Source organism: Lissotriton vulgaris, chromosome 10 (assembly GCF_964263255.1).
Source record: "Lissotriton vulgaris chromosome 10, aLisVul1.2, whole genome shotgun sequence".
Taxonomy (NCBI): domain Eukaryota; kingdom Metazoa; phylum Chordata; class Amphibia; order Caudata; family Salamandridae; genus Lissotriton; species Lissotriton vulgaris.
The window spans coordinates 1,072,618,169-1,072,630,431 of record NC_141698.1 but is presented as its reverse complement, the minus strand read 5'-3'; the positions used below and the strand labels follow the sequence as shown (position 1 = coordinate 1,072,630,431).

General features: G+C 52.1%; 1 protein-coding gene across 4 annotated transcripts in view; it reads right to left on the bottom strand.

Moving 5' to 3' along the window:
• The window catches only part of TOP2B (DNA topoisomerase II beta), a 683,650-nt gene that overhangs the window by 176,432 nt on the left and 494,955 nt on the right, over positions 1-12,263 (bottom strand). For all 4 annotated transcript variants that reach the window (XM_086942134.1, XM_086942133.1, XM_086942135.1 and 1 more), the window contains exons 22-23: positions 5,361-5,495; positions 4,917-5,117 (exon numbers count right to left, since the gene is read on the bottom strand). In XM_086942134.1, the coding sequence (XP_086798260.1) occupies positions 4,917-5,117; positions 5,361-5,495 (336 nt within the window). The remainder of the gene's footprint in view (positions 1-4,916; positions 5,118-5,360; positions 5,496-12,263) is intronic.

The window sequence follows — 12,263 nt, the reverse complement described above, 5'->3', positions numbered from 1 at the left end:
AACCTTGGGCAGGAAGGAAGGTCTAGTCCGCAACACAACCTTGTCCGGATGGACAGAAAGGAATTGAGGTTTAGAGGAAAGAGCTTGGAGCTCACTCACTCTCCTGGCAGAGGTGATGCAGACCAGGAAAGCAGTCTTCACAGTAAGACGGAGAGGACAATTGTGAAGTGTCTCAAAGGGAGCGCACATCAGATAGGTAAGGCATCACAAAAGGAACAGGTGGAAACGTGTGTGTGATGCCTTTCAGAAAGCGAGTTACAATAGGGGACTTGAACAAAGAAGGTTGATCAGGCAGCCTTAAAAAGGCTGAAAGGGCAGAAAGGTAGCCCTTGATAGAGCCCAGAGCAGAGCACTGCTGGGCAAGAGAAAGAAGGAAGAGGAGAACCTCAGAAAGAGGGGCAGAGAGAGGATCCACAGCCTTTGCTGTGCACCATGCCACAAATCTGTTCCACCCGCAGGCGTACACAGACTTTGTGGAGGGACGCCTGGCTGCCAGAATGATATTACAGACTTCAGGAGGCAAGTCAAATGGCCTCAACTGTCGCCACTCAATCTCCAAGCATGGAAGTGGAGACTGGACAGGGTCGGGTGGAGGACCGTCCCCTGCCGCTGCAACAGAACGTCCTCCTGAAGAGGCAGACGAACCGGGGGATCGACTGACACACTGAGTAGCTCGGGATACCAGTACCTTCGTACCCAGTCCGGAGCCACAAGGATGACTTGGGCCCGGTCGCGTTTGATCTTCTTCAGCACTGGGCAGAAGTGGTATAGGCGGAAAGGGGTACAACAGACCGCAACTCCCCTCGCGACAAAAAGCGTCTCCGAGCGAGTGCCACCTTGGAAATTCCAACGTGCAGAACTGATGCCATTGCTCGTTCTCTTCTGTGGCGAATAGATCTAACCAAGGCTCTCCCCACTGCAGAAAGAGGCCTTGCGCCACGTCAGAGTTCAGACGCCATTCGTGATCCATCATGCACCGGCGGCTGAGTTCGTCCACCCTGGCATTCAGCGAACCTGCCAGGTGTTGAACCACCAGGGTCACGCCCTGATGTTCCAGCCACTACCAGAGGCGCAGAGCCTCCTGGCATATGGTCCACGACCCCACCCCGCCCTGTTTGTTGCAGTACCACATGGCGGTGGTGTTGTCCGTGAACACCTGCACTACACACCCCCTGACAGAGGTGAGGAATGCCTTCAGTGCTAGACGAATCGCCCGCAGCTCCAAAAGGTTGATATGGAGCCGGGACTCCGCCGGAGACCAGAGGCCTCCGATCTCTGCCTCTCCCATGAGGCCTCCCCAGCCCTGGATGGACGCGTCCGTCACAACCACGTGCTCCGGTTGGGGAAGGGAGAGGGATCTGACGCTGACCCAATCGTGGTCCGTGAGCCACCACTGCAGCTGACTCGCAGTGCCCTCCGAGATCAGGACATGGTCGGATAGGTTGCCCTGATGCTGGGCCCACTGAAACTTCAGGTCCCATTGCAGAGCCCGCATCCGCCAATTGGCGTGATGCACCAGAAGGATGCAGGAGGCCAGCAGCCCCAGAAGCCACAGCGTCAACCTAACCGAGACCCGGGATAATGGCTGAAAGAGTGGAATCAGAGCCTGAATGTCCCGGACCCGCTGTTCGGGTGGATAAACCCGAAACTGTGCAGAGTCCAGAACCGCTCCGATGAAGAGGAAGCTTCTGAGAGGGGCACAGGTGTGACTTTGGCACATTGATGGAAAACCCCAGCTGGTGCAGGAGGTCTGCCGTAGTCTGGAGGTGGCTGATGACTGCCTGGGGCGAGCCCGCCTTCAACAACCAGTCGTCGAGGTAGGGGAAGACTAAAACCCCTAACCTGCGCAGATGAGCTGCGACCACCGCCATCACCTTCGTGAACATCTGTGGGGCGCTGGTATGGCCGAAGGGGAGCAGGGTAAACAAAGTGCTCGTGGCCTACCGTGAACCGCAGGTAGCGCTGATAGGCCGGCAGGACAGGGATGTGGAAATAAGCGTCCTGCAAGTCCAACGCTACCATCCAGTCTCCTGGGTCCAGGGCAGCTAGGACCTGAGCCAGTGTCAGCATTTTGAACTTCTCCTTTCGGAGGAAGCCGTTGATGTTCCTTAGGTCCAAGATAGGGCGTAGCCCCCTTTGCCCTTCTTGGGTACCAGAAAGTAGTGGGAGTAGCAACAACACCCTACTTCTGGCCCAGGAACGCGCTCGATGGCCCCCTTGGCCAAGAGGGCCGTAACTTCCTCCTGCAGAAGTCGCAAATGATCCCACGATACGCGGTGGTATTGTGGTGGCATGGCTTGAGGAGTCGCCTCGAAGGGGAGGGAGTAGCCCCTTTGGACGATTTGCAGCACCCACCTGTCCGATGTGACAGTGCGTCAGTGGTGGAGGTGATGGTGGACCCTGCCCCCCACTGGCGTCACATGGGCCTGAAAGCACGGACTAGGAGGGATTTGAGGCGGATGCTGCAGGGGAAGGTGTGGACTGACCTAGTCGTTGCCCCCAACCACCGCCACGGCGGTTTCCACGGCCGCCACCGCGTTGGATGTTAGTCTGCGGTGCGTGGCTGGCAGTACGTGTGGGGGCGCCCCTTCCTTGGCCACAAAAGGAGCAGAAGGCACCTATTTGCTGGCACGGGGCCAAGAGGCCTAAGGACCTGTCTGTAGCCCTGGAGTCCTTAAAGCGCTCAAGCGCGTGGTCTGCTTTGTCGCCGAAAAGGCGACGGCCATCAAACGGCATGTCCATGAGTGTATTCTGGACATCAGCCGAAAAGCTGGCGGACCTCAACCAGGCGTGGTGCTGAATCGCCACAGTCGTTGCCATCGCTCTGCCCAGTGAGTCGGTGGTATCCAGCCCACACCGGATAGAATATCTTGCTGCATCCCGGCCTTCCACAAGGGCCTGGCCGAGTTTGGCCCGTACCTCCAACGGACTCTCTGGCAGCAATTCCACGACTGTGTCCCACAGAGAGTGGGTGTAGCGGCCCAAGAGGCATGCGGTGTTGGAAGACCGCAGTCCCTGACTCAGGGAGGAGAATACCTTTTTGCCGTACTGCTCATACCTCTTGGATTCCCTGTCCAGCGGAGACAACGGGAATGCGGTCTGGGAATTCGAAGCCTGGATGACCAGGCTCTCGGGGTGGGGTGGGTGGCCACGTTCCTATCTACGGGCGAATCCATAGCCGGCCTGGACCAAGTGCCTAAAAGAACGTCAGTCAAGGCCTCATTAAACGGCAGCAGAGGCTCAGCCGAGCTTGACTGCGGTTTAAGGACATCAGTGAGGTTAGTCCTCACGGCCGCGACAGGGAGCTCGAGGCCCAAGGCCTTGGCTGCCCGCGTCAACACCGCACTGTAGGTTGCCTCCTCCTGGCGAGGTGTCCAGACCACTGGCATCCCCAAGTCCACCTGTCCAGTCCTCTTGGGACTGACACTCCCATGTCAGAAGGTCCTCAAACCCCTCCCAATACTCATCACCCATCTCCTGATAATCAGGGTTGTCAAAGGATGGGGCCGGCTCATAGAAGGTAAACTCCCCAAGCGGCGTTGAAAGCGGCGCCGTTCCGAGGCCGGAACCGGGTCGAGGGAGGCATTGGGGAAGGCGCTGGCCGAGGACGGCGCCGGAGGTGACTCCTGAGGGGCCGGTGAGGTCGTCAGGTCAAACGGTGACGACCCGGATCCCGAAGCGGATCCAGTGGGGCCCTGCGGCTCCGGGCCCGAAGGCGCCGGCGGCGTCGGGGCCAAAGCACCCGACAGTGTCGGGCTGAAGCACCGAACCCGCTAGGGCCCCCAGACGGGTCCGCTGGACCCGAAGGCGCCGCGGAGCCCGTCGGAGAAGCAAGGGACCTCATGGCCATGTGGAAGCCCTCAATCTCCTCCGGCGTCGCGTTCTGCCCAGGGACCGGAGAGTGTGGGGCAGGCGGTGACGCCCGCGACTCCGACGGACCCGCGTGGGCTGTGTCACCCGAACCCCCGGCCGCGTCCCGCGAGCATCGGGGGGGGGGGGGGGGGGGGGTGAGTCGGAAGAGCGATGACGTCTCTTCGACTTCTTGTGCTTACCTGAAGACGTCGACCCGGAGGAGTGATGTTGACTCTCGGAGCTGTGATGGCTCCTACCCCGCGACCTGTCCCTCGACCTCCCGCCTAGATTTTGAAGTCAGGGCCCGGCAGTCAGAGCAGGCCTTGTCGTCGGGGTCGATGCCGAGACAGTAGAGACACCAACGGTGAGGGTCGGTGACCGACAGTCGGTCGCAATCCTCACAAGGCTTGAAACCTGGCATCCCTATCGGCACCATCCGGAATCGCAAGACTCAAGAAAAATGATCAAAAGGGATCAAAAAAGTTTAGTCAAAAATGGACTAAAGTACCACTTTTTCCAGATCTGCGCTGTTGACGCGGACAAAAGAAGAACTGAAGTCAGCACGCTGAGGCGGCGTCTAAGTACTCCGACGACATCACGGTGCGGACGACGGACGCTGAGCCGCAGACGCCTACCGGCGCGCAAGGCTACTGCTACACAAAAATTTCCAGATCCAGTCTGACACCTGGGGATATTCTAAAGTAAGGAATCTAATACTAACCTGTTTCTTTCAGATGTACAGATATAAGCAATAAGTGTCAGGTTTAGAATTGTTTGTACAGTTACTGCGCAGATTAGAATGACAATCCATGCACGGTTAACTAAGATAGTTCATTATTTTATGGAGCTACATTTATTAGTTAAATATAAATTATTAAACTGATCGATATCACAAATCCAGGGACCTGGGCTGGATTAAAAAAAGGCAGGTTGCATAATTTAGGACCAAATCAAACCAAATATTGTAATAGTGACAGTGGATCGCAAACAAGGAACTAATAACTACAGGCTAAAAAACCCTAGCAGCTAAATACTAGATTATGTTAAGCACACAGAAAGGTTACCATCGAATTACAAGTGAGACTTGTTTGAAGTTTGAAGACTTTGTGAAGTCCTGCAGCTTCTGCTTGTGCCAGTTTCTCTTCTGTCATTTTCACGACAAATTTCACAGTTGTATCCGTATGGTACTCTTTGTAATCAGTAATTAGTGCTGGCGTTTTCTCTGTCCCATTTAACATGGGTTCAAGAACTTGTTCTTTGTACACCTGAAACAATACAAGGTCATAGGAGAGAAAAGTGAATTGTAGATCTGGCACTATTATCATGAAAGTAGATAGTAATGGACAATCCCCATTTTTATTGTAGAGAATACAAAATATGCGGCATTGGAACTAATGGAAAAGGTCCCTTGCTTTTGAGTCATACAACAAACTGTTAAAAAAGCAATATCTGTAAAAAAGAATATAAATTAAAATTGTGCTTACAAGATATAGTTAACATTTCCTCACCTGCGTCCAAGTCCTGACTGGAAGCTCAGTAATCTCAACTGTGTTTCGGTCTAACACATATATTTCACCGCTGACTGCATACTGGTTCTGGCCAAGCTCTTGAATAGTGCCCTTAAAATTTTTATAGTTTGGGAGCTATAAAGAAAAGAAAATGAAAATACCAATGATAAAATATAAAAAGTTCTCACACTGAGAAGTTCATCTGTAGCTGCAAGTAGCCTTGCTTTCCACTAAAAACGTAAAACATGCAGTGGAAGAAAATGCATCTTAAGTAAACCTCTGTGCCACGACCATACCAGCAAACCAAAAATTCAGGCTCTACAGCATATTCAAGCGTTCGATACACATTTAAGCTACTCGGGCAAACCCTGGGATCATTGCAATAACAAATGAAATATTCAACATCATGATTACGCCACAATGCAATAGAAGGCCAGAACATTAATAGGATTGCACTAGGTTCAAAGCCAGGTTATGGATCAAAATATATAATTACAATTAACAACCTAAAGGATATCACCTTAACTTCCTGTGCCACTTGCAAATTGTGTTGCAGTAGCCTGGTGGAATTCTATTACACCCAAACTGGGACAACAAATATGGCAAGGAAGCTAGTACACACATGTATAAATGTAATGTAAGGCAATGCTAGTAGAACCATTTGTTCATCTCCGGAACCTTTTGGCACCTTGATGAACAAAAAGGTTAGTTGTAGGAATAGTTTTGCAGCTTCAAATAGTTTCTGGATTCACACACTGTACATCATTTCACCATCTAGTGGGTTGGTGTAGAATGGTCTCTTATGTCTCAATTCTTAGGTTGCATAAAAGTTTGATAAAGACATCTAGGGGATATTCAGAAAGTAGACCTAGGAATTCATTACGCCGGTTGCTTAACGTTGGCTTTCAGGTTTGTGACTCACATTTTCGGTCTTTCCATGTGTTGGCTTTATGTACGTTAGGCAGTCCAGGTTCAGTTTGTTTACAGTATTCTTCCACAAACTCACTTTCTGTGAAGAGGCCTTTAAATCTTGTTCTTATCTGGTCACATTTGCTGTGCATTGAAGGATGGAGGTCAAATGTCAGGCTGTGTCTTCCAAGGAGCTTTGTGTTTATTTTTCTTTCTCTGACTTCAAAGTGAGAGGATTTATGTAACAATCATGCTGGCTATTGGGGGTCTGCTACACAATGTTATTTTTCTTTTCTAGCACACAACAAAATTTAAATGTCTGATTGAGCTGTGCTGACGAACAAATCAATACATTGGGTGATTGCATTTCCACATATCACTTGTGCACTGTATACTTTTTCAGTAAAACTGTATGCGAGTGCCAATTAATGGTTATTTTAACTGAAGATGTGTTGTCTGGAATGGCATTATGCTACCATACCATGCATACTTCACATTACCTAACTCCACACTACGCCACTCCATACTCTGTCACTGCACTCTAATCTAATCTGCACCACTCCACACTACGGCGCTCTACTTTACACCCTTCCACTCTACTTTCTGCCAATGCACTCTCCCCCAAAGTACTCTACTATGCACCACTGCACTCTTCGCCACCGTACTCTGCAACACTGCACTCTATGCCAGTCCCATGGGGAAACAATATTGTGGATAATCAGGTGAGTATCAAACTTACAATGTCAGTCTTCAGAGTCAAAAGTCAGCACAGGCCAGTGGTCAGGTAGGTACCAAAACTGCCCCACCACCGATACAGGGGCGACCGGATGCAGAGGTCAAGATCATGGTTCGACCCACTGCTTTCAACGTAGAAAGGGGGTGCCTGAAACCACACTGCTTGCAGGTAAGTAAACCAGTTGCAGGGGGTCAAACTTTGGAGGTTAGCACAAGCACAGGGGGCCACACAGCAGCACCAAACATACACCACCAGCTGTGTGCAAAATCGAAGTCTGGCACCCAATGCTTTTCAAAGAGGATTTTCATGATGGCAAAGAGACTGAAGGCATAGCACCAGAGGTTCACTGCACTGGTGAGTCACTCAGACTCGTGCCATGGGCGCCGGGTGCAGAGTGGGATGGTGTCACAGATCCAGAGTCTTGGAGTCTGTTTCTTCTGGGTAGGTTTTCTGTCCTCAGGAGTCTTTAATGAAGGCAACAGTCTTCCCAGGCGTTTTGGAGGTTGAGCTGAAAGACAGGTCGCAGGTTTTGTCGAAGCAGGAGACAGGCTGGTAGGACTGGGGCCAAGGCAGTTGTCTTCCGGCATCTGCTGCAGGGTGTCATCTTCCTTCTTAGATCCTCGCAGGTATGGGGTCCAGGTCTGGGGTAGCCACCTAAATACTACATTTAGGCGATGCTATAGGGGAGTAGCAGGCAGTGCCAATGTGAACCGCATCTGGGGTGACTACACCTTCTATTATGCCACCCTCATGTGGCTATGTCCCCACCCTCATGTGGGAGGGGGCATAGACCTAGCTATCCTCAAGATAGCAGGTACTGAAAAGTGTGGTTCACCTTGCTTACCCCCACCAGAGGGGTGGGGTTAGCAGAGGTATCTTCTTTAATTTCCATGCTGGTTTTTCCGCAGACAGGGGGGCCATTTGAAGAGGCTGTGGAGCGCATTACAAAGGCGGCAGGCGTTTGAAGTTTATCTCTTTGAGCACTGGCCCATCCTGGGGGAGGAGGCATGACACTTCTGCCCAGGATGCGCCTTGTTTCTGGTCCAAGAGACCAGGTGCTCTCCACCCAGGGTCCAGAAACATGTCTAGTGGTGGTTGGCTACCTGCCTACAGCTGGTGAGAGACCACACCAGGGTTGGTAGGGATTCAAGCTGGGCACAGTGTACAATAATTCCCACACTGGCATGTGGTTTCATTGAGAGGAGTAGTTTGGTACCAAACACTCCTGTACTCAGTGAAGCCATCATAAGGCTTTTGGACTCGAGTTGAGTTGTCAAGATTTCAGCCAATGTACTCTCTATGACTTCACGTGCATATATTACAATATTCGAAAATGGTGCCCAATAAAGTAGGGCATATCTGCTCATGCAGATTTGTCTTCATCTGTACTATAGTGCACTCGGTCTTAGGGCTGTGAGCCCTGCTAGAGGGGTGACTTCCCTATGCTGCCTGTGCTGAAGGACCCTCTTCAGCTCTCAGGGTCTAGATACCCAGGGTACCAGTTACTAGGGACTTACAAGGGGCAGATTGGGGGCTTGTTTTTTAGGGCAGGAGCACTTGCACAGCACACATGGTTGGCAAGGACCACGTGCACTACATTTGAAACCACATCAAAACTAGGCAGAAAGTGGACGGATAACCATGCAAAAGGAATATGCTACTAACCAGAATGCATCTGTTCTTGGCATGTAGGGCTGCTGACACTCATATCTGTGCATAGATCGCATCCTAGTGTTGGGTACGGATGATTGAACATTGTTGTCCTGGAAGAGTCTTCGAAGTATCACGAGATAGGTGGCTCCTCCCCTGGACTACAGAGCGCATGGGCATTGTGAGAAGTTGGCCTGATATATGATGTTTCCAATTCTGGAACCACCTTGTATCAGTCCAAACAACCCTTATGATGATCGGTTGTAAGTCAACCTTATAGACCAGTTATCCTAGTGGTAACGTGGACAAAGCAGTCTTAGGCTAAACTCTGAAAGGCATGTGAAGCCAGCTGTATTACCATACACAACCCCCTTGAATACCAAATGAAAGGAGACCACACAGATATATATATATATATATATTGAATATAGGGGCGTGCCATGATTATTACCAGGGCTGGTACCTGCATTCCCATCATCAGTTCGCCAAATCCTCTGAAGAGAAGGCGGGAGCCTTCGAAACGCGTCAGGAATTCCACGGCGAAATGGGACTGAATCACTTTCTCTTGAGCTCCTCAGCTATTCAAGCATGCTGTGGCAAGATAGGCGAGTTCAAGTTTCTCCCCGCGAGTGTGGCTGTGTCTCTACACGCGAGCGTCCATATGTGGATGGAACCATCACCATCCTTTACCGCACCCGCCAGAAGAGTGCAGCAGCGCCATGATGGAAAACGAGCGAGCAGTGTCCCTGCACACACGCTGAGCACCGCCAAGCAGCCTCAGGGTAGGAGCCGACTAGGGTAAGCATCCAGCTTGCTAGTCTGACGGGCATATATCCGTCTGCTACTCCACTACCGTGAGGTTGCCTGGTTGGCGAGGGGAGACCACTCGTCCGCCTCGATCCACAGATGGGGCGCCAAGACTAAACAGGACTACCAGTCCCATCAGGCACTGGGACATTTGGACTGCCCACTAGGGGCGTGCCATGATTATTACCAGGGCTGGTACCTGCATTCCCATCATCAGTTCGCCAAATCCTCTGAAGAGAAGGCGGGAGCCTTCGAAACGCGTCAGGAATTCCACGGCGAAATGGGACTGAATCACTTTCTCTTGAGCTCCTCAGCTATTCAAGCATGCTGTGGCAAGATAGGCGAGTTCAAGTTTCTCCCCGCGAGTGTGGCTGTGTCTCTACACGCGAGCGTCCATATGTGGATGGAACCATCACCATCCTTTACCGCACCCGCCAGAAGAGTGCAGCAGCGCCATGATGGAAAACGAGCGAGCAGTGTCCCTGCACACACGCTGAGCACCGCCAAGCAGCCTCAGGGTAGGAGCCGACTAGGGTAAGCATCCAGCTTGCTAGTCTGACGGGCATATATCCGTCTGCTACTCCACTACCGTGAGGTTGCCTGGTTGGCGAGGGGAGACCACTCGTCCGCCTCGATCCACAGATGGGGCGCCAAGACTAAACAGGACTACCAGTCCCATCAGGCACTGGGACATTTGGACTGCCCACTAGGGGCGTGCCATGATTATTACCAGGGCTGGTACCTGCATTCCCATCATCAGTTCGCCAAATCCTCTGAAGAGAAGGCGGGAGCCTTCGAAACGCGTCAGGAATTCCACGGCGAAATGGGACAATCACTTTCTCTTGAGCTCCTCAGCTATTCAAGCATGCTGTGGCAAGATAGGCGAGTTCAAGTTTCTCCCCGCGAGTGTGGCTGTGTCTCTACACGCGAGCGTCCATATGTGGATGGAACCATCACCATCCTTTACCGCACCCGCCAGAAGAGTGCAGCAGCGCCATGATGGAAAACGAGCGAGCAGTGTCCCTGCACACACGCTGAGCACCGCCAAGCAGCCTCAGGGTAGGAGCCGACTAGGGTAAGCATCCAGCTTGCTAGTCTGACGGGCATATATCCGTCTGCTACTCCACTACCGTGAGGTTGCCTGGTTGGCGAGGGGAGACCACTCGTCCGCCTCGATCCACAGATGGGGCGCCAAGACTAAACAGGACTACCAGTCCCATCAGGCACTGGGACATTTGGACTGCCCACTAGGGGCGTGCCATGATTATTACCAGGGCTGGTACCTGCATTCCCATCATCAGTTCGCCAAATCCTCTGAAGAGAAGGCGGGAGCCTACGAAACGCGTCAGGAATTCCACGGCGAAATGGGACTGAATCACTTTCTCTTGAGCTCCTCAGCTATTCAAGCATGCTGTGGCAAGATAGGCGAGTTCAAGTTTCTCCCCGCGAGTGTGGCTGTGTCTCTACACGCGAGCGTCCATATATATATATATATATATATATATATATATATATATATATATATATTTATTTATTATAACTACAAATCCCCTGAACTCTTTATGAGCACAGAAGCACAAGCGTTAAACAAAACACAGTTTAAAATACACAAAAGTTGCACAATATGGATGAGCCCTAGGGGCCACCTAAACCATATACTAAGAAAGTGGTATAAGAGATACCAATCGAAAGGGAAACAGGCCTAGGGTCTTGGGAATCGCTGGAGCTGTTCGGGACTACCAGTGACTAAGTCGGGAAAGGCCCGCGGGACTCTGGTGCGGTGTTTAAAGTGCACGCACTCACCAATGCAAAGTCTATGGTGCGTAAAAGTTAGAAAGTTAGTTAGTTCGGAACCTTCCGAGTGACCTAGAAAACCAAAACTTGAGACACAGGCCCTAGAGGTGTGTACCAGTGTAGGAACACCGGCGTTGCTGATTTACCTAACCCACAGGAAGCGGGTGCATAGGGTCGAAGTAGTGTCGGGTTTCGTCACGCTGGTCGATGGTGCTTGGAGCTGAAGATGCTGCAGGCGGCTCGATGTGAAGAGTTCCGGTGGATCCAAGGGTGGATCTGAAGATGTGAAGACCTGAAAGCAGAGGGGACAATGTTCAAAGTCACTAGCCAGTGACTACCGTGGAACCAGATTGGAACCAGGCGATGTCGGGTGCAAACAGGCGTTGAGGTGTAGCTTCTCTCTGCAGCCACGTGGACACCGGGGGTTGAGGACGTCCAGGAGTCGGTCACGAGCTGTCCCACGCAGGCTTCTCGCTGTTGGCGGTGTCGGCAACTTGATTGAAGCAAACAGGCCATGGCTAATGCAGGCCACGCAGGAGTCGAAAAAGGCTTGTTACTCGGACCAGCAAGGTCTGAGCGGGTGCTCTTTTTTACAGGAGCTAGGGCAAGTCTGGAGCAACCAGACCCGCAGTGTAGTTCTTCGGTTTCGTCGCCAAGATGGCCGCTGACCACGTGGCTAGTGGTGTGATGGCGCGTCGAGTGGCACAATGCAAAAGGGCCCCACGCAGGTCGTGGAGATGCTGGGGGGCTGATCTTCGGTGCAAGGGCTGCTCGGTGGTAGGGGTTCTCAGTCCCCAAAGCCCAACGTCGAGGGTGCCTCTGATGCTGCGCAGTCAGCTCTCCGGGTGTCTTCCAAGATGTCCGGTCCCACGTCTTTCGGTGCCTCCATGGGTCCCTTCTTTGCAGGGACTGTGGATCGGGCTGTGAGAAGTCTGGGAGTCTGGGTCTTGTCAGGCTCTGGGCTCGGGCTCCGGCGGGAGGCGGCAGCGGCAAAGCAGACGTCGAGT